The 27,920-nt window shown below is 44.1% G+C and overlaps 2 protein-coding genes across 2 annotated transcripts; both read right to left on the reverse strand.

The window, feature by feature from the left end:
• Nucleotides 1-43: 43 nt before the first annotated feature.
• LOC132866556 (carbamoyl-phosphate synthase [ammonia], mitochondrial-like) lies at nucleotides 44-27,520 on the reverse strand. Its single transcript, XM_060899381.1, has 3 exons — nucleotides 27,313-27,520; nucleotides 2,168-2,325; nucleotides 44-55 (listed from the first exon to the last, which is right to left on the reverse strand). The coding sequence occupies exons 1-3, from the start codon at nucleotides 27,518-27,520 to the stop codon at nucleotides 44-46; spliced, it is 378 nt and encodes a 125-aa protein (XP_060755364.1).
• Nucleotides 6,526-19,901, reverse strand: LOC132866542 (aurora kinase C-like). Its single transcript, XM_060899373.1, has 10 exons — nucleotides 19,815-19,901; nucleotides 19,145-19,262; nucleotides 18,911-19,021; nucleotides 17,140-17,371; nucleotides 17,009-17,051; nucleotides 16,305-16,496; nucleotides 13,904-14,042; nucleotides 7,849-7,997; nucleotides 7,500-7,674; nucleotides 6,526-6,705 (listed from the first exon to the last, which is right to left on the reverse strand). The coding sequence occupies exons 3-10, from the start codon at nucleotides 19,016-19,018 to the stop codon at nucleotides 6,526-6,528; spliced, it is 1,218 nt and encodes a 405-aa protein (XP_060755356.1). The 5' UTR covers nucleotides 19,019-19,021; nucleotides 19,145-19,262; nucleotides 19,815-19,901.
• Nucleotides 27,521-27,920: the final 400 nt, after the last annotated feature.

A 27,920-nucleotide genomic window follows, 5' to 3' on the forward strand; every position in this document is an offset into this window, starting at 1 on the left:
TTTCAGGCAGTCTCCCAGTGAGCAGTCCCTCAGTAGGCAAGAGTTAGAGAGCCAACTGGAACACAGTCACAAATCAGGTAGCAAGATAGGGGACAGAAATACAGGGTCAGGTTACCAGGGTTGAAGAGTAAGGCTCCAGGCAGGGTAGCTCACACCAGGCAGATGGAGAGGCAGGCTAGCAGCAGGGCTGAGCGAGCTGGAGATCAGGCGAAGGTACAAGAGGGGCAGGCAAGAGGCAGAGTCAACGGGACAGAAGGCAGGTCAGGTTACCGGGGCTGGAGAGCAGACAGAGTCAAACTGGAACAGACCAATATCAGGAGTCAGAGTAGTAGGAACACAGCAGGTATCAGGCTGAGAGCTGCAGATGATCTGACACAGAAGCTTGGGAGGACTGCAGCTTAAATACACACGGGGGGAAACAGGTGATCGGTAACAGCCAATGACAGCCACAGGGAGTTAATAAGAGGAAGTGAGAGCGGGCGTGGCCGGTAATGCTGAGTGGAGATGTTACCTGAAGAGAGAAGCCCACAGGTAGGACCATGACAGAAAACACATGATGAGTAGATGTAATTTCATGTATTGTAAGTCAAATTCTACCTTTCTGTGTGCAAATTATTTTGACCCAATTGTGTCAGGAGTCCAGCTCAGACTGATTATTGGGGTTTAACTTAGTGATAGATACACTTAGGTAGCATAAATCATATATTTCTGGAATGCTCATCACCCGGTAGGTGGGCGCAGGCATCCTCCACCGGTTGGTGCCAGTAGAGTAGCTGGTGACTGACCTGAGGAGTGCAGCGCGGGCTTGAGACCAGGTGCAGCGGCATCGGCGTGCATAGGTGAGGGCAGCCAGGCAGGTGACTTTTCCCTCCTGGCTGGGGAACAGGGGTGGTTGGTAGCCATACATGCAGTGGAATGGGGACAGCCCGGTGGCTGAGCTGGTGAGGGAGTTGTGGGAGTATTCCACCCACAGCAGGTGCTCGCTCCAGGCCCGAGGGTTGTGTGACACCATGCACTGAAGTGCCTTCTCCAACTCCTGGTTAGTCCTTTCTGACGGGCCGTTGGACCGGGGTCGGAATCCGGAGGTGAGGCTGGCGGTGGCCCCGAGTAGGTGACAGAACTCCTTCCAAAAAGAGGAGGTGAATTGCGGCCCCCAGTCCAAGACGATGTCCTTGGGCAGCCCATGGATGCGGACATCTTCTCTGGTCCAAGGCTCATTTAAAATGGACTGTGGCAAAGTGGAATACTGTTCTGTGGTTAGACGAATCAAAATTTGAAGTTCTTTATGGAAATCAGGGACACCGTGTCATTCGGACTAAAGAGGAGAAGGATGACCCAAGTTATTATCAGAGCTCAGTTCAGAAGCCTGCATCTCTGATGGTATGGGGTTGCATTAGTGCATGTGGCATGGACAGCTTACACATCTGGAAAGACACCATCAATGCTGAAAGGTATATCCAGGTTCTAGAGCAACATATGCTCCCATCCGGACGACATCTCTTTCAGGGAAGACCTTGCATTTTCCAACATGACAATGCCAAACCACATACTGCATCAATTACAGCATCATGGCTGCATAGAAGAAGGGTCCGGGTACTGAACTGGCCAGCCTGCAGTCCAGATCTTTCACCCATAGAAAACATTTGGCGCATCATAAAACGGAAGATACGACAAAAAAAGACCTAAGACAGTTGAACAACTAGAATCCTACATTAGACAAGAATGGGTTAACATTCCTATCCCTAAACTTGAACAACTTGTCTCCTCAGTCCCCAGATGTTTACAGACTGTTGTAAAGAGAAAAGGGGATGTCTCACAGTGGTAAACATGACCTTGTCCCAACTTTTTTGAGATGTGTTGTTGTCATGAAATTTAAAATCACCTAATTTTTCTCTTTAAATGATACATTTTCTCAGTTTAAACATTTGATATGTCATCTACAGTATGTTCTATTCTGAATAAAATATGGAATTTTGAAACTTCCACATCATTGCATTCCGTTTTTATTTACAATTTGTACTTTGTCCCAACTTTTTTGGAATCGGGGTTGTATAAAAGCACACCCATTTGATCGATATAGGCCTTTAAAAGCAGGTGACTGGGAATATCGTGTGCTGGATATTGGATATACATGTGTGGAGTGTAACGAGAGAAGAGCAGGGCTCACCGACTCCACAGCCACACTGGGGCCGATCCTCTCATCGATCTCCTTCAGCTTGTCAGCAAACAGCTGTCTGTCCTCTGTGGCGATGATGGACTCTACAGGTGTGCCCAAAACCTTCACACCGTACTGCTGCAGTACGCCAATCTGAAACAGCACCACTCCTACCACAGGGTATCGTAGGTCCTAAGTTTAAGTATCCAGAACTAGAGCTGTGGCTACAATCATCGACACCTTAATGATCTTTTGGCCATTGCAAAAGTAGAAGAGACTTTCAATATGTAAATTGTGCATGAATAGTCACTCAAACTTCCACTGGAAAAAAAATAAGTTGATTCCCGATTACTTAGCGTGTCAGATGATATGGCACCGTTCCACAGTTATTGACACCGTTCCACAATTATTGACATCGAGATGAGAATTTTTTTTTTTTAAATGGTATGTGGAATTAAGTTAACAAAACAGTTTTTATTTATTTTTTTTATATAGACTTGTATTAAGTCCAAAATATGTTTTATATAAATATATCGAAGTCAGTGCTTAGGTAAATGAGGAAGTAATCCTAAAGGTTGTAAACAAATGAACTGATAATGTTTAACCTGTCAGAAAATCTTTTTGTTCCACTTTCTACCCACTTTCTAAGTATTTTTGTACATCACATTTTGTTAATCACTCATTGGTGTTTGTATTAGTTTCTAGGTTTGTAGTTTACCAATAAATGCCAATAGGCAATTGATATTATAACCACATGAAAATCCAGGTAAAAGGTCACATGTCAGTTCTCGAACCAAAACTTTATATTTCTATTAGTGCTGTCAAAGTTAATGCGATAACAACGCGTTAACGCGATCTCAATTTAACGTGATTAAAAGAACTAGTGCCATTAACGCAAATTCTAATTTGGCCCTGCGAGTCACCCGTAGTTCCTGTTGAGGCTTGTCGCGCGCTGCTTCAATAAGAGTACGTGTGAGTGATAGAGAAAGGCATAGACATATAAACATCCTTGCCGCCATATTGGATGGGGCAAAGTGGAGAATAAAGATGCCTCATTCATGTGCTGCGTTTAACTGTACCAACAGGTTTACCATCCAAACGAGATCACATGGGATTACCTTTCACAGGTGAGACTGGAAAAATACTTTTCAATACTGTTCCTTCAGTCTTCAGTTTCCCAGCTCATCTCCACCGGGGAGGTGTAGAGTTATAAGCAGTGAGATTTAGATAATACAGTGCCACACTATGATGAACGTTTTTGAACGTATGATGAATGTTTTTTTGTTATCTGTTTTTTTCTTCTTTTATGGCAAATACTTCTCTTCAAAAGAAACTAATGAAGAGTAAAATAAAACTTTTTTATTTTCACAGTGATATGCACTTTATTTTTCATCCCTTGGTTTTCTCATCTAATATGGAAGTTATGGATGTCAGTGGCTGTGACAAGACATGTTATGCTCTGCAATAAAAAAAAACAAAAAAACATTGGTACAAAGCAAGCCCATTCACTTTTTAATGCTGATAAGAGAATTACAATGGTTTTTCATGTGACAAAAATGTGCGATTAAATTGCGATTAATCGCGAGCTAACTGTGACAGTCGCGACATTAATCGCGATTAAATATTTTAAGCGCTTGACAGCACTAATTTCTATATCTAAAAATATAAAATGTCTGATATTGTAATATATGGTGGATATTTACAACAAACTGAAAAAAAAAATTCTAAATGGAATAGAAAAACCTGAATATTTCAAGCATGTAATTTATTATTATATATATATATATATATATATATATATATATATATATATATATATATATATATATAATAAATTACATTATACAGGTAGTTGTTGATTTATGACTGCATTTGGTTATGACTGACCGGCCGTAAACCGATCTGGTCGTAAGTCGGCCTATGTTAAATGAACATAAGTATATTATGTGTAATGATATTGTAATCATCTTAAAGTCTTATTTTATCAACATTTTCTTATTTCATTACCTTGGCTCATTATTTGGTTTAAGTCAAACACTGCATACTACACTGTGTACAGTACAATTCATTTAATGTGTGCAAAACAAAAAAATACAAAATACAGGTGTGAAAAATAGAAAACATTTTAGTTTGACACATACCAAAATACAAATGTAAAACATAGCAAAATACAAAATTTAGTGACCGCTGGCATTGCTGGTGCTTGGCTGTGGGTCGTCTACGTCATCATCAGCTGTTACAGCGCTCGGGCTGGCGGGAGCATTTGCTCGTTTCATAAACCAGGAGCTGGGGCAGAAACTGTATGACGGAGTGCATGAGGACGTGCAAGAGAGACTGCGCATGTGCCTGGAGCTGGGGCGGAAACTGTATGACGGAGTGTGCTAGGGCACGCAAGAGAGACTGCGCATGTGCCTGGAGCTGGGGCGGAAACTGTTGTACGCGGCGAGAGGCGCTGCCGGGAGCTGGGGCGGAAACTGTTGTATGCTCAGCTAGCTCAGCTGGGAAACACTTGCCAGTCATAACCAGATGGTCGTAAAGTCGATCGGTCATAAGTCGCATAGGTCGCAAGTCGACGACTACCTGTGTATATATATGTGATGAGTCATGGAATCCACGAACACATGTCGGCTGAAATGAATCCGAGAAAATCGCAAAAGAAGCATTAATTAATTAATGCTTCTTTTGCGATTTTCTCGGATTCGTTTTGGCCGACACGTGTCCGTGGATTCCATGACTCGTCACATATATATATATATATATATATATATATATATATATATTAGTGCTGTCAAAAATGTCGTTAACTTGACTCAATTTTAACGGCAATAATTTTTTTTATCGCGAGATTAACGCTCTGTGACATGATGCCACACCCCGCACAGCCAGAGTCCTCTGCCCTCCCCCGAAGCGCCACGGTGCTCAGCTTAAGTTTTTCGTTTTCCCATCGGCGGCTACAGCCCCACTTTGCAGTGGCTGTGACAAGACGTGTTATGCTCTGCAATAAAAAAAAAACATTGGTACAACCAGTGTTCGAACTATGCCGATATTTTCGGGGGGTCCCTTATTTTCCCTTGGGGGGGTACTTGCGCTTGTCTCAGCGCGGCTCTCCAGAGCACGGCTCTCCATCGCGTGCTCACTTCGGATATGCAAATGCTTCCCATTACACACGATTGCTGTGTCAATAAACATCATTTTGCCAATATTTTAGAGACCCCCCAACATTTCCCAAATCATGTTTTCAAGGGATCTCATGTCTGTTTCAGGGGATCTCGGATCCCCCATGTATCCCCGTAGTTCGAACGGTGAGCAAGCCCATTCACTTTTTTATGCTGATAAGAGAATTACAATGGTTTTTCATGTGACAAAAATGTGCGATTAATCGCGAGTTAACTATGACAGTCGCGACATTAATCGCGATTAAATATTTTAATCGCTTGACAGCACTACAAAATAGCATTATAGAGCTCTAAATGGTGAAACTGTACTGAATAACTCCAGTTAAGGTGATTCTGTCTGAGCGATACAGAATCATGAATACAAAATACTGAGCAGTTCTCAACAAAAACACCATGAGATCATCTCCATTTAACCGGCCCATGATTTAAAGCCCTCCTGAATTGCGAGTCGGCTCCCAAGGTTCACATGAAAGAGTCAGTTCAAGGAATCAACTTGCTTGTGAAGGTCACTAATAACAAGAAATATGAATCTTTTCGAATCATTTGACTCGGCTCATCGAGTCGACTCCCAAACGGCTCATTGTCATTCCCCCCAAAAATTTAACCGTTTGACCAGCCACTTACACAGAAATCACATTTTTACTAAAACAACTATCCAACACATGAATATTCAACTATTTATTTCGCAATAAACAAACAGTTATTTCAGTGTCGCTTTAAGTAGTGATGGGAAACGTTTCATAATACAAAAAGCTTAACACAAGCTCACAAACCCACCAGCAAAAGCAGATCGCATTCACATATTGCACTTTTCTAGAAAAGGAATTAATATTTCTGAAGGGCTGCAAACCGGCCACATGTTTATTACAGAACACTGCATACAATTACTCTGACTTCCCATTATCTATTGTCTGGAAAAGCTGTGAGCCTAAAAACTCAAATCAAATCCTTTTAAGAACTCCATGAACCTCCCTTATTGCAGGCAACATTTAAAAACAGATTTATTGTTTCAAGTAAGAACAGGTACATTTTCATAATTCTGAACAGGTAAATATTTACAGGAAGGAAGGAGGGAGGGAACGAGGACAGGAGAAGGAAGTCATGTGCACATGAGGGAAAAGTCAGCCAGGCTCAGGAACAACTGCCATCTCAGCATCTCAAATCCATAGTTTGTGTTGGAGCCACACAGTATGCTCACGGAGACTCTTTAGTGGCTCGAGTGAAAGTAGTCGGCTTCTTGGTGGAGTTTTCCACAACCCAGTGATGAGTCAGGACTCCTTGGATGGGAAGTCGGTGCATCGGGTTGTGTTTCAACAGCCTGTTGATCAGATCTCTAGCACCCTCGCTCACGTGGGATGGATAACTGAACTCAACCTGCAAAAAGGGACGAAACGATCACGAGGGAACATTCTGAACCCCACAAGACATTAACCTAGATAAAATATTTGGATTTAAGCAACCAGCTGAAACGTGAAGCAACAAAAAGGAGTGGTGCGATGAAGCAGAGAGTTACTGAGACCACACCAAAGTTCATCATTTTTTTTTTAAAGAAAAACACCCCAGCATATCCCAATGCATTCCATTTCTTTTACACAAATTTGCCAACAGTTACAATTCATTTATTAAAGAAAATACTTTCATCCACTTATAATTGTATTTAATTTTGTAGAACATCTGCAACAAGTCATTTCCTGTTCTCACTTGTGTTATAGCAGCAATAAACAATTGTACCCTCACCAGCACCTCTCTTCTTTTGGATGTTAAGAACAATAAAACATTGTTAAAGAAACCACAGTGTGTAAACTCATCGATCCTGAAGATGACAAAACTACTAAAGCTTTAACTAAGTGCTGACACTTGAGACTCCATCAAATGTTGCATAAACATCTCAGGACAACCAACTCCACCACAACTTTCTAACCAACCAGACTCAAGCGTTCAACCCCACTGTGGAATACAGGAAGTTGAACACCTTCTGACCAATCAGAATTCCACAGACCGTCTCGAATGCAGTTTGGTGATCAGAGCAGACCTTAAACTGATGTGCTACTAATCGTCTGGTTATTTTACACATCTGCTTGATTTCCTTGGGTATATAAAACATGTGCTTCAATCTGGTCTCAATTTCATTTGAACTCATATTCCAAGTAGAATCTCCTCATGCTTACCCTGGAGATTTTACGGTACGTTTCTTCATGGCTCTTCGTCTCAAAAGGAGGATTCCTGACCAGAAACTCATAACAGAGAACACCCAGGCTCCAGAGGTCCACTTTCTCATCGTGGGTTTTGCCCTCGATCATCTCTGGAGGAAGATAGTCAAGCGTGCCGCATAGCATAGACCTCCTGTCAAAAACACACCAAAAGAATGAAGCCAGACATTTAGGAGAGTCTCAGCTTCAACATGTAATGCATTAAATCAGCAGGAATTTCTCAAAAATTAAGAAACTGCTGAAGTTCAACTGTGTGACAGGAATACTGGGAGACATTTTGCCAGCACATGAATAAATAAAAAAATACCTCGAGGATGGAGTGTGGACAGACCACCCGAAGTCTGCAATCTTCAGTTCACCATTTGCTCCCAATAACAGATTCTCAGGTTTAATGTCTCGGTGAATGACTTTCTTTGAATGGCAGTAGTACAGAGCATCAGCAAGCTCCATTATATACTGCAACACACACACACACACAGAATAATGCAAACAGTTTCGGAAAAAAAATCACCAAGCTGATGTCAGAGACTGGCAGACATTTATCAGGCATGAAAATGGGTCAGGGGTTGAAAAGGTGAGAAGGGTGCACACGCGCGGGGGTGGGGTATTGTCGGGCGACGGGCGTTGGTGGTGCGGAGGAAATACTTCCGGTACACTGATGTATCGCAGTTTGGACGTGAACAATCAAAGCATGGCTGCCCTTGTTTGCATAATTTATGTCCTTGTGGCAGAGGACACACCTGGCCAATCCCTCTCTGTCAATTTTCTTAAAGAAATCCCCAACATGAAAGGAGACCTCATCCCTTCACAGATACCTTGCCCTCCAGCTTAAGCCAGGCCCACTTCCAGCTGCATTTCATGCCTGCATCCAGCTTAACAGCTGCAGCGTCCTCTTCCCCTAACACACCCATTCTAAGGATAATGTTTGTATTAGTGCAAGTGGTACATCAGTATCAACTGTAAACCACTCTCTACTGTTAGTCCGTGACCTAGAGGGGTTGGTCGTTACCGAAAAAGTGGCAAAGGCTACCATACCTTTTCTGAAAGCTTGGAGTCTCAGCTTTTCAATGATGTATGATGGCCATCTGACAGGAGTAGCTGTTTTGAGTTATCACACATAATGTAAACTAAGGTTGAGAAAATATTGTGTATAAATCAAGCAGAACACTGATATTGCCGAAATCTATATTGGACACATTGGAATATTTTATTTTGTTTGGCATCATTTTAAAGGGGAGACTCCGAGCTTTCATTTAAATCCTTTTGTGAGTATTTTAGATGAGTACAGCCAACCCTGGAGCTCATCAAACTTTTAATCACACACATTTTCCTTCCATTTCCGCCTAAGTCATCCTCATCTCATCTAATTATCTCCAGCCGCTTTATCCTTCTACAGGGTCGCAGGCAAGCTGGAGCCTATCCCAGCTGACTACGGGCGAAAGGCGGGGTACACCCTGGACAAGTCGCCAGGTCATCACAGGGCTGACACATAGACACAGACAACCATTCACACTCACAATCACACCTACGGTCAATTTAGAGTCACCAGTTAACCTAACCTGCATGTCTTTGGACTGTGGGGGAAACCGGAGCACCCAGAGGAAACCCACGCGGACACGGGGAGAACATGCAAACTCCACACAGAAAGGCCCTCGCCGGCCCCGGGGCTCGAACCCAGGACCTTCTTGCTGTGAGGCGACAGCGCTAACCACTACACCACCGTGCCACCCCCTAAGTCATCCTCATTCATTATCTCTAGCCGCTTTATCCTTCTACAGGGTCGCAGGCAAGCTGGAGCCTATCCCAGCTGACTACGGGCGAAAGGCGGGGTACACCCTGGACAAGTCGCCAGGTCATCACAGGGCTGACACATAGACACAGACAACCATTCATACTCACATTCACACCTACGGTCAATTTAGAGTCACCAGTTAACCTAACCTGCATGTCTTTGGACTGTGGGGGAAACCGGAGCACCCAGAGGAAACCCACGCGGACACGGGGAGAACATGCAAACTCCACACAGAAAGGCCCTCGCCGGCCCCGGGGCTCAAACCCAGGACCTTCTTGCTACACCACCGTGCCGCCCCCTAAGTCATCCTTTGTCTTTTAATTCTGTGGCACCAGGGAGCACCAGAAAAACAAAATCCAAACACTGAAATACTGGCATGACCCTGAGGATTCAGAAAATGTACCATTTACCCATATTATCTGATTTGGAGGGGGATTTTCAGTCTGATAACAGACATGGCGTTTTTTCAAAGACAAAACAGTAGTGTACGATTCTAATTTGTTGACATGTCGAGTTGAAAGTCTGAGGTAGAACATTTTTAGAAAAAGTTGTTATTCAGCATTTTGAGATATTTCAAAGGGTCCTTAATACATGTCCACCACATATAATTTATATCAGGTCCCAACTTTCATGGAATTTACATTACAATTGAATACAGTGTTCTGCTTGATTTATACGCAATATTTTCTCAACCTTAGTTTACATTATGTGTGATAACTCAAAACAGCTACTCTTGTCAGATGGCCATCATACATCACTGAAAAGCTGAGAATCCAAGCTTTCAGAAAAGGTATGGTAGCCTTTTCCACTTTTTCGGTAACTGTTTCCATATTTTGAGGCCCTGGCTCACAGTCTATGTGTTCACACCAGAAACTACTAAAGCTTTAATGGCCAGAAGTAGGCTAGCTGACTTAGAATGGTGACAAAAGCTACAGCAGCGACTAAAAATAATATCAACATAACGATTTACACAACAGCTTTAGTGGCTTTTGGTCTAAACACACGGCAAGCCTTTCGTGACACACTCTTCCCTGTTGTCTTCTCTCTAATTTCGCGCTGAAAAAAATTGACGCCCCGTCTTGTCAATGGATGGAGCCCGGGCAGTAAATGCGAGACGCCCACTTTTGCTATTTTAGATGGCTCAAAACCATTACGTTTTAATGAATCAATAAATAACAGTGTAAAACAGTGGAGTGTAAAAAAGACCAGGGTTCACAAGTTTTTATTTTGTCACAAAAGGCTTCAAGCATGGGCCAAAGCATAGGCTAACAAGTTTTAGAGTTTACCACTTCACCTTCAGCCTTTTCAGCCCCTCACATGAATATTATCCTCACACGTCCCTGAAATACCAATTACAGAGATAATAGAAAGAAGTTTGTGTTTCTTCTTTTATGTTACTGTTAACTACTCAAGCTTTAAGCTAACTTAATATCTGGCAAACGGGAGCTATTATTTTCACCAGAGCTTCGGCTAGCTCTGGCAGTGTTCAACGCAAGCTGTAGCGAACGGCAGTAACTTTGTTATACTGCACAAAATATGAAAACGATTGAAACCATTACTCACCAAATTCAATCCGCTGGTAAATGCAGGTAAATGTGTAAGTTACACTCTGGTCTGCCTTGTCCCAGGCCATCCTTAAAAAAAAAAATCCGTTTCCTGTCCACCAGGTGAGCAAAAAAATTCAGTCGGGAGGGAGGGATTTTTATTTTTAATTTTTTTTTTATTATATATGGATGGATAAGAAATTACAATGCTGTGTTTGCTTTTTCTTTCAGTACTTTTTATTACAAAAGCAGACATTTAATAAAATGACAGTTTAATCAACTGAAACTTGTACAGAAACTTTAAGTTAGCATTTTAAATGCTGACTGCAACATTTGCAAAACTTTTACAAAGGTACTTAAAATGTCCAACACACGGACTTTTTGTAGTTCTAAATCGACCGCTAGGCCTAGTTCGGATGAAATTACACTATTAAAATGATCACTGAATGATTTGTTTTTCTGAATCTTTACTATTTTGTTGTTCGCTAGAATACCATTTTGCGATTTCACACTTAAGCAAATGTTTGAAAACTCCGGATCTCCTTCCTTCATGGTGGCTGCCATTTTTTTTGTGCCACACGGCGCATGCGCAGAGCTGATTCAACAGGGCTTTCCTCAAGCACCGGCTGCGGCCACGCAATTAAGTCCAGCCGGCTACTTTAATGACTATTTTTGTAGCCCACAGGCTCTAAATATTAATTTTCGATTTTAATAAAATTAAATGTTTATCTAACGGACTGACAATAATGTCAAACTGAACCGCACTCATTTAAGTTGTGATTCGCACTGTTTGTACCGATAATAACCACAAATTCCCAGCAGACTTCGTTGATCAGGGGAGAGTAACTCATCCGCGGCCCCGACATGCGGTGTGTGCGCGCACTCGGCGGAGGCAGTAGTGTGCGCGCGCACTCGGCGGAGGCAGTAATGGAAAGCCCTGGGAATGCGTAAATGTCAAGTTCGAGTTTAGATTTACGAACCCGAAAAAAAAATGTCGAAAAACCGGCGTTAAAAAAAAAAATTCACCCGCACAAACGGCACTCACCCGGCCGGTGGACCGGAAACAGAACATTTTTTAATAATGGCCCCAGGTGGATATGTCCTGCTTCTCGTTCTCGCTGCTTTGCAATTCAACCACAGGCTCTCTCCATGCACTCCAAGTACACGTGAAGAGTGTGCGCATGATTGGAATAATGGAACGCAGTTTGGCATATGATTGGTTCTCGGCAGCGAAGTAGCCAGGAGGATTTACTGACCGTCCAAGTGTCATTTAAAGGGCCGATTTCTGAAGTGCTCAGTTTGCGTATTAAGTCAAATCATATGATGATTAAAAAAAAAAAAAATCAATCTCCCGACCCTGACCCCCCCCCCCCAAAAAAAAATCTCCTCGGATCTACACGATTCGCGTAGGTCACCCTTTTTGACTTCAAAATGGTGAATTTCGCCGAAAGGTGAGAGATTTTCATGCCTGATTTATACTAAACACCTACAAGTTATTTCTGTTAAAGGGGCCAATATTCACTTCTGAAGCCAAGAGTGTACTTTCTCCACAGAAATATATTACAGCCATTTATTTATTGAATCAATAACTGAAAAAGCCAGTTTTTCCTTGTTTTGGTCATCACCTTTACCTAGAGGCACTGTAGCTTCTCATCTCAAGCTGCTTTATCCTGTCCTACAGGGTCGCAGGCAAGCTGGAGCCTATCCCAGCTGACTACGGGCGAAAGGCGGGGTACACCCTGGACAAGTCGCCAGGTCATCACAGGGCTGACACATAGACACAGACAACCATTCACACTCACATTCACACCTATGGTCAATTTAGAGTCACCAGTTAACCTAACCTGCATGTCTTTGGACTGTGGGGGAAACCGGAGCACCCGGAGGAAACCCACGCGGACACGGGGAGAACATGCAAACTCCGCACAGAAAGGCCCTCGCCGGCCACGGGCTCGAACCCAGACCTTCTTGCTGTGAGGCGACAGCGCTAACCACTACACCACCGTGCCACCGCACTGTAACTAAAAAGGGTGAAATATTTGCTTATTAAAAACATGTTGAGAAAAGTCTACAGTTTCCATGGAACAGACTTCCTTTTCTCCTCCACAACTGTATATCCATCATTACACTGCACCAGTCCATTATACAAAGCCTGCAGATCCGCCTTGTGTTTACAAGACCCAAGTATAAAATGAAAGATATCATGCTATTCATCGAGGCAACACCCACAAACATCCTGTTGATTGAAAGCTGTTAAATGATGTGCTGTCACAAAACAAGGCAGGGAGAAAAGGGAAAAATTATAGTGCAGCACAACATCAACACAAGCATGCATTTAACTGGAAGTTTCTATTACTGGATGTTCCCACAAAAATGCAGTCTCACTGGTATTACTGATTTGACTTTAAACACAAAAGCACAACATACTTTTACCCAAACTAATAACATACACCATCAAGAACACCAAGTTTTTAATTTGGCCTGAACCCCAGCCACCACCACGCCCTTACACCACAGTGCTGCTGAATTCAGGATTCTGATTGGTCAGTAGACATGACTTACTTTTAAACAATGGCACAGGTTTATAAAACATACAAACTTTAATCAGCTACTTTTTCTATAAAACAGCTCAGAGACTTGATTGCATGAATGGATCTTATTTATAAGAAGCGCAACTATAGACACGATGACTTTCTGTACTATTTAGGGAAGGAACCTCCAGTATCTGCATGATGGAACAGTCAGAGATAAAGCAGTCATGAAGTTTGACATCAAGTCACAAGTTCCTGATTTGTATGAGGGAGAAATATGCAGTTTGTCATCAGTGTGTGTGAGAACACACATCTGATCATTCCTAGCAGGCAAGCGAGAAGTTATTTCACTGATGTTATTAAACAGAGATAAAATGCATGTTGCGTGTCATTTAATTTCAATCATTAAACTGATGAAACCAGTTTAAATAAACGTTCCTACTCTCAAACAGTAAATCAGGTCAGTTACAGACCGAACATGCTGCATGTTCTCACCGTGGCACTGCGCTGATCATTAAACGTCCTGCAGCGCTGCAGTTCTCCATACAGCTCTCCTTTAGGAGCAAACTCCAGGATGAGGTAGACTCGGGCGGAGTCGTGGAAGTAGCCGTACAGGCGCAGGATGTTGGGATGCCTTTGAAGTGATGGGGGAGGGGGAGAGAATTTACAGTGATGCTTGAAAGTTTGTGTACCCTTTAGAATTTTCTATATTTCTGCATAAATGACCTAAAACAATCAGATTTTCACACAAGTCCTAAAAGTAGATAAAGAGAACCCAGTTAAACACACGAGACAAAAATATTATACTTGGCCATTTATTTGAGGGAAATGATCCAATATTACATATCTGAGTGGCAAAAGTATGTGAACCTCTATGATTAGCAGTTAATTTGAATGAATCCTTTATTGTCACGTAGTCACAAGTACTAGTGAAATTAGCTGTCAACCCATCCGTGTATACACACACACTTGACACAGGGGGAATAGACAGGACAGGAAGACCAGGATGAAAAATACAGAGTAGCATGAGAGAAGGGGAGGAGAAAAAGAAAAATAAAGCAACCCCCACACTACGCTCCTACGGGGAGTACAGTGTGGGAACATTAAAAAAAAAAACCTCAGCACATAAGCACAAAATAAAAATACAACACGAAAAACTCAGGACTCAAGGGGAAGGGGGCAGAGGTATAGGTAACCCAGCACAAACCCATCTGAAGGTAAAATTAGAGTCAGGTGTTTTCAATCAATGGGATGACAAATCAGGTGTGAGTGGGCACCCTGTTTTATTTAAAGAACAGGGATCTATCAATGTCTGATCTTCACAACACATGTTTGTGGAAGTATATCATGGCACAAACAAAGGATATTTCTGAGGACCTCAGAAAAAGCGTTGTTGATGCTCATCAGGCTGGAAAAGGTTACAAAACCATCTCTAAAGAGTTTGGACTCCACCAATTCACAGTCAGACAGATTGTGTACAAATGGAGGAAATTCAAGACCATTGTTACGCTCCCCAGGAGTGGTCGACCAACAAAGATCACTCCAAGAGCAAGGCGTGTAATAGTCGGCGAGGTCACAAAGGACCCCGGGTTAACTTCTAAGTAACTGAAGGCCTCTCTCACATTGGCTCATGTTCATGAGTCCACCATCAGGAGAACACTGAACAACAATGGTGTGCATGGCAGCGTTGCAAGGAGAAAGCCACTGCTCTCCAAAAAGAACATTGCTGCTCATTTGCAGTTTGCTAAAGATCATGTAGACAAGCCAAAAGGCTATTGGAAAAATGTTCTGTGGACAAATGAGAACAAAATGGAATTTTGATTTAAATGAGAAGCGTACAGGGGCGATAGCGTTCCGGCGCTGCGCCGGATTTCCGGCACGCCGTGGCTGGGGAAAAAAATAAAATCTAGTTCGCCCATTGTCCTGTGTCATTCTGAGATGCGCAGATAGACAGTAAAGGGAATTCGGAATTCCCTTTACTGTCTATCTGCGCATCTCAGAATGACACAGGACAATGGGCGAACTAGATTTTTTTTTTTTCCCCAGCCACGGCGCGCCGGAAATCCGGCGCAGCGCCGGAACGCTATCGCCCCTGAGCGTTATGTTTGGAGAAAGGAAAACACTGCATTCCAGCATAAGAACCTTATCCCATCTGTGAAACATGGTGGTGGTAGGATCATGGTTTGGGTCTGTTTTGCTGCATCTGGGCCAGAACGGCTTGCCATCATTGATGGAACAATGAATTCTGAATGATACCAGCAAACTCTAAAGGAAAACGTCAGGACATCTGTCCATGAACTGAATCTCAAGAGAAGGTGGGTCATGCAGCAAGACAACGACCCTAAGCACACAAGTCATTCTACCAAAGAACAGTTAAAGAAGAATAAAGTGAATGTTTTGGAATGGCCAAGTCAAAGTCCTGACCTTAATCCAATCGAAATGTTGTGGAAGGACCTGAAGTGAGCAGTTCATGTGAGGAAACCCACCAACATCCCAGAGTTGAAGCTGTTCTGTACGGAGGAATGGGCTAAAATTCCTCCAAGCCGGTGTGCAGGACTGATCAACAGTTACCGCAAATGTTTAGTTGCAGTTATTGCTGCACAAGGGGGTCACACCAGATACTGAAAGCAAAGGTTGACATACTTTTGCCACTGACAGATATGTAATATTGGATCATTTTCCTCAATAAATAAATGACCAAGTATAATATTTTCATCTCATTTGTTTAACTGGGTTCTCTTTATCTACTTTTAGAACTTGTGTGAAAATCTGATGTTTTAGGTCATATTTATGCAGAAATACAGAAAATTCTAAAGGGTTCACAAACTTTCAAGCACCACTATAGCACACATCCTCAGTCAGTAGATCGAGTTGCAAAGAACCCACGCTCACCTACCTGAGATGTGACTGGATCTCCACCTCTCTCCTCAGCTGGTGCACCACGCCGGCTTTCTCCAACTGCTTCTTAAAAAGCACCTTCAGGGCCAGGATGAACTTGGTCTGTCTCTCTCTGGCCAAGTACACGCTTCCAAACTTGCCCTTCCCGAGAGCCCTGCCGATGTCAAAGTTCTCCAGAGTCCATGGCGTCCTGAAACACAAGGAGAAGCAGACAGAGCTGAACCAAAAAACAAAACCCAAACACTCAAATGCACCAGCTCGTCCTCCATATATACATTTTTGTCAATCACTGATTAAATGCCAGTAATATAACTTGAACTCTACAGTGCTCTTCATCCCCAACTTGGTGAACTAGCATGAGGATGTTTTTGATTGAGACTCCAAAGCTCTTCTGTAAGTCACGCTGGATAAGACTGTCTACTAAATGCTATAAACATCAAAGACTAGTTTAAACTGACAGTACATTTCAGGTATAAAATTACTGCAATCCCTGCAGATTATATGATCTAGTTGAGGTTTATTTTTGTTAGTGTTTGGTGTAAACTTGCACCCTCAGAATATGAATGTTTTTCCCAAATTTACAATATTTTCATGAAAACCAGATTTCTTGTGTAAACCCTCATACAAATGATTTATGAATAAGTCTGTTAATATACAGTGTGACTAGTGAGGCCGTGTGCGCGTGCAGGATGTATGACTCACTTCTCAGTGTTGGACGCATTAGTCATCTCACTGGCATGTTTTGCTGGGGGAGAAAAAAAAAAGTCAAAAAGTCAAGGTGTAAAAAATCCATAGAGCATCTTACAGTGAGCAGAAATAAAGTTAGTGCTTACAGTTCTCCTTATCCTGCTTGGGCTCTGTGGGTTCAACACACTCTGCGGCAGTGTGAGCAGGTATGAACTGACTCTCTGCTGGTTGGGGTTTGGGTTGAATCTGAGCAGGGTTAATATTCTGCTCTCCGCTGCATGGGTTTGTCTGTTCACTCCGAGGCCTTGGGACACACTGTGGACCCTGAGAAACACCAAGCACAGACATGTGGCTCGGAGTTGGTGCCGGTTTGCGGCAGTATTCACAAGAGAACATAGACAACATATCAAATGTCGAAAGTGAGACATTTTGAAATTTCATGCCAAATATTGGCTCATTTGAAATTTCATGACAGCAACACATCTCAAAAAAGTTGGGACAGGGGCAATAAGAGGCTGGAAAAGTTAAAGGTACAAAAAAGGAACAGCTGGAGGACCAAATTGCAACTCATTAGGCCAATTGGCAATAGGTCATTAACATGACTGGGTATAAAAAGAGCATCTTGGAGTGGCAGCGGCTCTCAGAAGTAAAGATGGGAAGAGGATCACCAATCCCCCTAATTCTGCGCCAACAAATAGTGGAGCAATATCAGAAAGGAGTTTGACAGTGTAAAATTGCAAAAAATTTGAACATATCATCATCTACAGTGCATAATATCATCAAAAGATTCAGAGAATCTGGAAGAATCTCTGTGCATAAGGGTCAAGGCCGGAAAACCATACTGGGTGCCCGTGATCTTCAGGCCCTTAGATGGCACTGCATCGCATACAGGCATGCTTCTGTATTGGAAATCACAAAATGGGCTCAGGAATATTTCCAGAGAACATTATCTGTGAACACAATTCACTGTGCCATCCGCCGTTGCCAACTAAAACTCTATAGTTCAAAGAAGAAGCCATATCTAAACATGATCCAGAAGCGCAGACGTATTCTCTGGGCCAAGGCTCATTTAAAATGAACTGTGGCAAAGTGGAAAACTGTTCTGTGGTCAGACGAATCAAAATTTGAAGTTCTTTATGGAAATCAGGGACGCCGTGTCATTTGGACTAAAGAGGAGAAGGACGACCCAAGTTGTTATCAGCGCTCAGTTCAGAAGCCTGCATCTCTGATGGTATGGGGTTGCATTAGTGCGTGTGGCATGGGCAGCTTACACATCTGGAAAGACACCATCAATGCTGAAAGGTATATCCAGGTTCTAGAGCAACATATGCTCCCATCCAGACGACGTCTCTTTCAGGGAAGACCTTGCATTTTCCAACATGACAATGGCTGCGTAGAAGAAGGGTCCAGGTACTGAACTGGCCAGACTGCAGTCCAGATCTTTCACCCATATATGTTTTCTATAGAAAACATTTGGCGCATCATAAAACGGAAGATACGACAAAAAAGACCTAAGACAGGTGAGCAACTAGAATCCTACATTAGACAAGAATGGGTTAACATTCCTATCCCTAAACTTGAGCAACTTGTCTCCTCAGTCCCCAGACGTTTACAGACTGTTGTAAAGAGAAAAGGGGATGTCTCACAGTGGTAAACATGGCCTTGTCCCAACTTTTTTGAGATGTGTTGTTGTCATGAAATTTAAAATCACCTAATTTTTCTCTTTAAATGATGCATTTTCTCAGTTTAAACATTTGATATGTCATCTTTGTTCTATTCTGAATAAAATATGGAATTTTGAAACTTCCACATCATTGCATTCCGTTTTTATTTACAATTTGTACTTTGTCCCAACTTTTTTGGAATCGGGGTTTTATATATATATATATATATATATATATATATATATATATATATATATATATATATATAAGTATATACACCAAGTGATGTTTTTACCTTTTCACTCTCTGCTTTCTGAATCTTCAGTTCCTTAGATGATCTAACCCTAGCAGCAGGATCCATTCCCTAAACAGAGGCAAAGAAGCATACGGTCAGGAAATGCAACACAAACATTTTATTACATTTCTTTTTATGCAGCAAACACTCTTTATTCCATCATCCAAGCCAGCTGTGCAGTCTGGAATTTACCTCTGGAGCTCAGCATCAGATCTAAACAACGTGGAGCCACACTGAAGGACTCGTTACTATAGAAACGACAGCGCGCATTAACACAACCCTGTGATTCGCCTCACAGCCGGAACTACTTCTGACCAAACAGAACAGAGAATTCACAAGTGCTGTGATCTACATGCTTCATCACAAACACTGACTTTTAATCTTTTATATCTAAAATACTTTAATTGAACACATGAAAAAAGTGTGATAAGTAAACGTATTATAAATAATAGTAATTAAAAAAACCCACCACATTAAATCATGCATCTACAGTCTCATTAGTCTGAAGAGTATATAGTTCTCGGCACCCCAACTAAATTTGTTATAGAAAACACTTTAATAATTGCTCATTAGCTGACGTGCTAGTTATCCAGCTACTTAATTACTTGCTTTTAAAAAAGTGTTAACAGTGCGTTAGTGTCTAAACCCTAAGTCAATGAATATTTCCTACATAGGGCCACTAGGTAGAACATAACTGAATGGCTTGTGCACCCTATATAGTGCACTTCATGCTCAACACGCAGCGATTTTCACACACAGCCAAAGAGTCATCGCTAGCAGCGAATAAACCGAACACGCATTTTAACACAAATCATTATCTGGTTAATATTTATAAATAACTTACATTATCTAAACTACTTACAGAGATTTAAATCTTCTTCAGCAGTTCAGAAGAACAGCGTCCAGCTTAAAACACTGTCTTGCTAGCTTGACCGGCTAACTGGCCAAGTTAGCAATAATGCTAAAGCTAATCCCAAATAAATAACTCGGATATAAAAAGGGACCGGTTACAAAAACAACATCAAATGCAGTCTAAAATATGAATCTATATGATTAATTTAAAAATGTTTATCTCCTATTAAAAGCGCTATTTGCCACATGCGGCGGTGAAGAGAGGAAAGCTGCGGCTGAAGGACGGCCTCAGAGCTGTTTAGGTTCAAATATCCCCCTTTTCAAGTCCTTTAACATTAGTACGGCTCTGATTGGTCAGAATGAGTCTCTACCACGGCTCTGATTGGCTGTGAGGGAGAGTGGGGAACCGCTGAGAGCGCTTGTTAGCCGCTGGGTTGTGTTGCTCTTTTTAATTAAATTGTAAATTCATCAACTCAGACAACGTAAATGTAAAACTAATAGAAAAAGTACAATTATACACTTTTAAAGTTTGACGCTGAGGCAGTTCTGGATGTTAAATGGAGTATAAGCTGTAATTGGGGGTGTAGCAGTGATGTTGTGGATGTTCAGCTTTCCTCTGTAATGGGAGTCTGTGGGAATCTGTACAACCATTTGGTAAAAAGCTGTGATATTTTGCACACACACACACTGCGGATGCCACCCTCATTAATTTGACCAAGTTTCATGTATGCAAGTCAAGCGGTCTAGCGCCACCAATGGATCAAATTTGGAGTTGTGTCCATGAGTGTAACTTTTGAACCGTATGCCCGATTTTCAAAACTCCAGTACTGGTGGAATCCTTGGGTCAAGCCGAGTTCAACGCACTCTATGACGTCATTTCCCGCCATATTGGATTTTCCGCCATTTTGGATTTTGTTGAAAGTGGAACAAAATTTTCAGCGGTCGCAAATTTAGCCAGATTGTCATGAAAATTGGAACACATGGTCTTCAGGCCATTCTCCACAAAACTTACTTATACTCGTTTAGAAATTCTAAAGCATTTGCCTGCCACAGCCAAACAGGAAGTGAGGTCATATCTCAGGAACGGTTTGACATCTCGTCTTCTTCCGCTTTATCTGGGACCGGGTTGCGGAGGCAGCAGTCTAAGCAGGGAAGCCCAAACTTCCCTTTCCCCAGACACCTCGGCCAGCTCCTCGGGAAGAACACCGAGGCGTTCCCAGGCCAGCCGAGAGACATAGTCCCTCCAGCATGTCCTGGGTCTTCCCCGGGGCCTCCTCCCGGGGGGACATGCCTGGAACACCTCCCCAGGGAGGCGTCCAGGAGGCATCCGAAAAAGATGCCCGAGCCACCTCAGCTGATTCCTCTCGATGTGGAGGAGCAGCGGCTCTACTCCGAGCTCCTCCCGAGTGACTGTGCTTCTCACCCTATCTCTAAGGGAGCGCCCAGCCACCCTGTGAAGGAAACTCATTTCGGCCGCTTGTATCCGCGATCTTGTTCTTTCGGTCATTACCCGAAGCTCATGACCATAGGTGAGGGTCGGAACGTAGATCGACTGGTAAATTGAGAGCTTCGCCTTTTGGCTCAGCTCCTTCTTCACCACGATGGACCGGTAAAGTGACCGCATCATTGCGGAGGCTGCACCGATCCGCCTGTCGATCTCGCGCTCCATCCTTCCCTCACTCGTGAACAAGATTCCGAGATACTTAAACTCCTCCACTTGAGGCAGGACTTCTCCACCAACCTGGAGAGGACAAGCCACCCTTTTCCGGTCAAGAACCATGGCCTCGGACTTGGAGGTGCTGATTCTCATCCCAGCCGCTTCACACTCGACTGCAAACCACCCCAGTGCATGCTGAAGGTCCTGGTTTGAAGAAGCCAACAGGACAACATCATCCGCAAAAAGCAGAGATGAAATCCTGTGGTTCCCAAACAGGATTCCTTCCGGCCCCTGGCTGCGCCAAGAAATTCTGTCCATAAAAATTATGAACAGAACTGGTGACAAAGGGCAGCCCTGCCGGAGTCCAACATGCACTGGGAACAGGTCTGACTTACTGCCAGCAATGCGAACCAGACTCCTGCTCCGTTCGTACAGGGACCGGACAGCCCTTAGCAAAGAGCCCCGAACCCCATACTCCCGAAGCACCCCCCACAGAATACCACGGGGGACACGGTCGAATGCCTTCTCCAGATCCACAAAGCACATGTGGACTGGTTGGGCAAACTCCCATGAACCCTCGAGCACCCTATGAAGGGTATAGAGCTGGTCCAGTGTTCCGCGACCAGGACGAAAACCGCATTGTTACTCCTGGATCCGAGGTTTGACTATTGGTCGAATTCTCCTCTCCAGTACCCTGGAGTAAACCTTCCCTGGGAGGCTGAGAAGTGTGATTCCCCTATAATTGGAGCACACTCTTTGGTCCCCTTTCTTAAAAAGAGGGACCACCACCCCAGTCTGCCACTCCAGAGGCACTGTCCCCAACCGCCACGCGATGTTGCAGAGGCGTGTCAACCAAGACAGCCCCACAACATCCAGAGACTTGAGATACTCAGGGCGGATCTCATCCACCCCCGGTGCCTTGCCACCGAAGAGCTTGCAAACCACCTCAGTGACTTCAGCTTGGGTAATGGATGAGTCCACCTCTGAGTCATCAGCCTCAGTCTCCTCAGTGGAAGACATGACGGTGGGATTGAGGAGATCCTCAAAGTATTCCTTCCACCGCCCGACAATGTCCCCAGTCGAGGTCAACAGCTCCCCACCCGCACTGTAAACAGTGTTGGCAGAGTACTGCTTCCCCCTCCTGAGGCGCCGGACGGTTTGCCAGAATTTCTTCGAGGCCGACCGATAGTCCTTCTCCATGGCCTCCCCAAACTCCTCCCAGTTCCGAGTTTTTGCCTCCTTAACTGCCCGAGTTGCAGCACGCCTGGCCTGCCGATACCCGTCAGCTGCCTCAGGAGTCCTGGAGGTCAACATGGCCCGATAGGACTCCTTCTTCAGCTTGACGGCATCCCTTACTTCTGGTGTCCACCACCAGGTTCGGGGATTGCTGCCACGACAGGCACCGGAGCCCTTGCGGCCACAGCTCCAAACAGCTGCATCCACAGTGGAGGTAGAGAACATGGTCCACTCAGACTCAATGTCCCCCGCCTCCCTTGGAAGCTGGGAAAAGCTCTCCCGGAGGTGGGAGTTAAAGACCTCCCCAACAGAGTGCTCGGCCAGACGTTCCCAGCAGACCCTCACCATACGTTTGGGCCTGCCAGGTCTGTCTAGCTTCCTCCTCCGCCAGCGGATCCAACTCACCACCAGGTGGTATTCAGTTGACAGCTCAGCCCCTCTTTTCACCCGAGTGTCCAAGACATAGGGCCGGAGATCAGATGAAATGACTACAAAGTCTATCATCGACCTCCGACCTAAGGTGTCCTGGTGCCACGTGTACTTATGGACACCCCTATGTTCGAACATGGTGTTTGTTATGGACAAACCGTGACTAGTACAGAAGTCCAATAACAAAACACCACTCGGGTTCAGATCGGGGAGGCCGTTCCTCCCAACCACGCCCCTCTAGGTGTCACTGTCATCGCCCACGTGAGCATTGAAGTCCCCCAGTAGCACAATGGAGTCCCCAGTTTGAGCACCCCTCAGTACCTCTCCCAGGGACTCCAAGAAGGCCGGATACTCTATACTGCAATTTGGGCCATAGGCACAAACAACAGCAAGAGCCCTCTCCCCAATCCGAAGGCGCAGAGAGGCGACCCTCTCGTTCACTGGGGTAAACTCCAACACATGGCGGCTGAGCTGGGGAGCTATAAGCAAGCCCACACCAGCCCGCCGCCGCTCACCACGGGCGACTCCAGAGAAGTGGAGAGTCCAGCCCCTCTCGAGGAGCTGGGTTCCAGAGCCCAAGCTGTGCGTGGAGGTGAGCCCGACTATCTCTAGCCGGTACCTCTCAACCTCCCACACAAGCTCAGGCTCTTTCCCCCCCAGCGAAGTGACATTCCATGTCCCAACAGCCAGCCGCTGTGTCCAGGGATCAGGTCGTCGAGGCCCCTGCCTTCGACTGCCACCCAATCCACACTGCACCAGTCCCCTACTGCTACCTCTGTGGGTGGTGAACCCACAGGAGGTTGGGCCCACGTCACCTCTTCGGGCTGAGCCCGGCTGGGCCCCATGGGCAAAGGCCCAGCCACCAAGCACTCGCATACGAGCCCCAACCCGGGGCCTGGCTCCAGGGTGGGGCCCCGGCTGCATCATACCGGGCAACGTCACAGTCCTCGGTTTTTTCTCCATAGGGGTTTTGGTGACCTGCTCTTGGTCTGGCCTGTCACCTAGGACCTGTCTGCCTTGGGAAACCCTGACAGGGGCATAATGCCCCCAACAACATAGCTCCTAGGATCATTCAAGCACACAAACCCCTCCACTACAATAAGGTGGCAGTTCTAGGTTTGACGTTCCAAGTTCAAACTTGGACTCTTGACCCCATCCTGAGGGCACTCATTAAATATGGTGACCTTTGCCCTCTGGGGGGCGCTATAATTAGTGAAAATATGTTATAGCTCAGTAACGCTTTCACGTCTCATCTCATCATCTCTAGCCGCTTTATCCTGTTCTACAGGGTCTCAGGCAAGCTGGAGCCTATCCCAGCTGACTACGGGCAAAAGACGGGGTACACCCTGGACAAGTCGCCAGGTCATCACAGGGCCGACACATAGACACAGACAACCATTCACACCTACGGTCAATTTAGAGTCACCAGTTAACCTAACCTGCATGTCTTTGGACTGTGGGGGAAACTGGAGCACCCGGAGGAAACCCACGTGGACATGGGGAGAACATGCAAACTCCACACAGAAAGGCCCTCGCCAGCCCCGGGGCTCAAACCCAGGACCTTCTTGCTGTGAGGCGACAGCGCTAACCACTACACCACCATGCCACCCCCACACTTTCAAGTGTTGAAACCAAATTTGGTACATGGACGGATTATTCAGTTAAGACTATGAAACCATTATATGGTGACCTTTGACCTCTAGGGGGCGCTATTTTCCGTCATATTGAATTTTATCAAACGTGAAAGCAAATTTTCACAGGTCAAAAATTTTGCCCAATCTTAATGAAAATTGGCACAGATGGCCTTCAGGCCATTCCACACAATCTCTACTTACAGCCGCTTTGACATTCCAAAGCATTCACCCCTCAGAGCCAATCGAAATTGGCGGCAAAGCCGCCAAACAGGATGTGAGGTCATATCTCAGGAACTCTGTGATGTACCAACTTCAAACTTGGTATATTGACTTGGGTCCACATCCTAGTGGGGCTCAACAAATCTGGTGACCTTGTGAAAACGGCTTTTTTTCACAGGTCATAAATTTTGCCCAATATTAATGAAAATTGGCATAGATGGTCTTTCGGCCATTCCCCACAATCTCTGCTTATAACCATTTTCACTACTGCTGTCAAAAATGTCGCGTTATTAACGCGTTAACTTGACTCAATTTTAACGGCGATAATTTTTTTATTGCGAGATTAACGCTCTGTGACATGATGCCATGCCCCACACAGCCAGAGTCCTCTGCCCTCCCCCGAAGCGCCACGGTGCTCAGCTTAAGTTTTTCGTTTTCCCATCGGCGGCTCCAGCCCCACTTTGCAGTGGCTGTGACAAGATGTGTTATGCTCTGCAATAAAAAAAAAAAAACATTGGTACAACCAGTGTTCGAACTATGCCGATATTTTCGGGGGGTCCCTTATTTTCCCTTGGGGGGGTGCTTGCGCTTGTCTCAGAGCGCGGCTCTCCATCGCGCGCTCACTTCGGATATGCAAATGCTTCCCGTTACACACGATTGCTATGTCAATAAACATCATTTTGCCAATATTTTAGAGACCCCCCAACATTTCCCAAATCATGTTTTCAAGGGATCTCATGTCTGTTTCAGGGGATCTCGGATCCCCCGTGTACCCCTGTAGTTCGAACGGTGAGCAAGCCCATTCACTTTTTTATGCTGATAAGAGAATTACAATGGTTTTTCATGTGACAAAAATGTGCGATTAAATTGCAATTAATCGCGAGTTAACTATGACAGTCGCGACATTAATCGCGATTAAATATTTTAATCGCTTGACAGCACTAATATATATATATATATATATATATATATATATAAAATGAATTTTATATACACTGTGATGTGCTGGGGGGGAGCACATCCAAGAAGGACACATCCAGGCTGGACAAACTGATCAGGTGGGCGGCTCTGTGGTCGGCATGAAGCTGGACTCTCTGGTGATGGTGGCAGAGAAGAGGTCTATGGACAAACTATTGAACATCATGGACGATGCCCGTCACCCTCTGCACACCGTCATCAGCAACCAGAGGAGCCTGTTCAGTGACAGAATGCTTCTTCCCAAGTGCAGGACGAACAGACTCAAAAACTCCTTTGTCCCTCACGCCATCAGACTGTACAACTCCTCTCTGGGGGGGAGGAGGGGTAACAGGAGGACAGAGAACGGGAAGGAGCAGTAGCCTAGCCTGACAGTAAGCAATACCGGACAATGTGCAATATAATGTGCAATATAAAGTGCAATATCTTTCCTGCTTCCCCCCCCCCCACACACACACACACACTTACCCTAACCCCACTTTTTTCCCCCTTCCTCTCTTCCCCATATCTTATTCTTTTATATTTGTATATGTAAATACTTAATTTATTTTAATTTATCTAGAAGTTTTTCTCTATTTCTTTTCTCTGTTTATCTGTAATGATGCTGCTGGAATCTTAATTTCCCTGAGGGAACCCTCCCAAAGGGATCAATGAAGTTTTATCTAATCTAAAGATATATATGCTAGGAATTTGATTTTGGTCTAATTCTATTTATTTCAATCGGATTCCAAATACTCTCTAAGCATTCCATTCTGTTGTGAATCAGGAAAAAATTATGATAAATCACAGCACTTATATATTTTTAAAGTACTTCATCTGCTTCAACAATGCTACACAAAGATCGATACATAACAGTTGTAAATGTGACTTAATTCCACAGGGTGTCGATAATGGTAGACACCAGTGAAAGTGATCATGATGATCAACACCTCACATGACTTCTCAAACGCATGATAAGGTACAAAATGCAGACTGTCAAATGAAAGAGTAAGAAACAAAGTAGGTTTCGACAAGGATATCATGAAATATTGGTGAATTTGATAAGTAAAAACATGTCCATGATCCACCATACTTACATGCGATGATAGCATTTGGGTTTTCCTCAACTTGCTCATCGTGCTGAAGAAAAATTCCATCTCAGGTAACGAGCTGTGTCATCAGATGACAAGATCAAAGGGCGAGGGGTGTTTTCCGGTTGATTAATTAACCAATAAAAACTGTTGTAACTGAAACTCACCTTTGTAAAATTGTTTTCAATTGGTAAATCTGAAAAGGTGTCCATAATTATGTACTGTTGATAATTGTAGCTGCCACTCTATATCTACACATGTAGAGATATAATTCAGAACAGGTCTCACCACAGTTGAGCGCCGTTTGTCCGCCCATAGAGAGCAGGATGCCATCCGGACTCTCGGCTTTGACCACCTCCGTCACAAATTGGGGTGTTATGGCCAAGAAGTAGGCTGTGTCTGCCTGCTTGGTTCCCACATTGTTAGTCTGCACCAAGGCGCTGGTCGGGTTCATCAGCACCGTCTTCAGGTTCTCCTCCTGCACACAGTGCAACATGGTGGATATTTACTCTGTTCCAGTGCAACAGGTCTAATTAGCAAAATCTGCATTTCCTCCACAAACTCCATCATGGCAATAAAAGATCATACTAGCATCAAATCTAAAATTCTAATTCTCGCTAATGTGCAAAGTCAGCTTAGACAGAGTTTTCGGATATACTGCTCTGATGAGCTCCGAAGGTGAGCTATCAAAGATTCCTTTCACTTTGTTTGTCTTTATTTCTTGAATTGCCCACTGACCTCAGTATCTCCAACTCGCATTTTTCAACAGGCTTGTCATATTCCCACCATCCACTATGAAATTCTAACTCTCGCTCAAGTGCAAGTCAGCTGAAACAGCTTTTACAAACTGAAAATATGATGCTTACCTGCTTGTATTCTTAAACCTGCTGGTGAAA

This window comes from Neoarius graeffei, chromosome 18, assembly GCF_027579695.1.
Source record: "Neoarius graeffei isolate fNeoGra1 chromosome 18, fNeoGra1.pri, whole genome shotgun sequence".
Classification (NCBI taxonomy): Eukaryota; Metazoa; Chordata; class Actinopteri; order Siluriformes; family Ariidae; genus Neoarius; species Neoarius graeffei.

Coding starts and splice junctions, on each gene's coding strand:
- LOC132866542 (XM_060899373.1), bottom strand. CDS start 19,018: ATGGATCCTGCTGCTAGGGTTAGATCATCTAAGGAACTGAAGATTCAG. Junction 7,675..7,848: donor GTCCACACTCCATCCTCGAG/GTATTTTTTTAT, acceptor TGTTTTTGACAG/GAGGTCTATGCTATGCGGCA. Junction 6,706..7,499: donor CGTACCGTAAAATCTCCAGG/GTAAGCATGAGG, acceptor CCCTTTTTGCAG/GTTGAGTTCAGTTATCCATC.
- LOC132866556 (XM_060899381.1), bottom strand. CDS start 27,520: ATGTTGCACTGTGTGCAGGAGGAGAACCTGAAGACGGTGCTGATGAAC. Junction 2,326..27,312: donor ACAAACGGCGCTCAACTGTG/GTGAGACCTGTT, acceptor ACCCTGTGGTAG/GAGTGGTGCTGTTTCAGATT.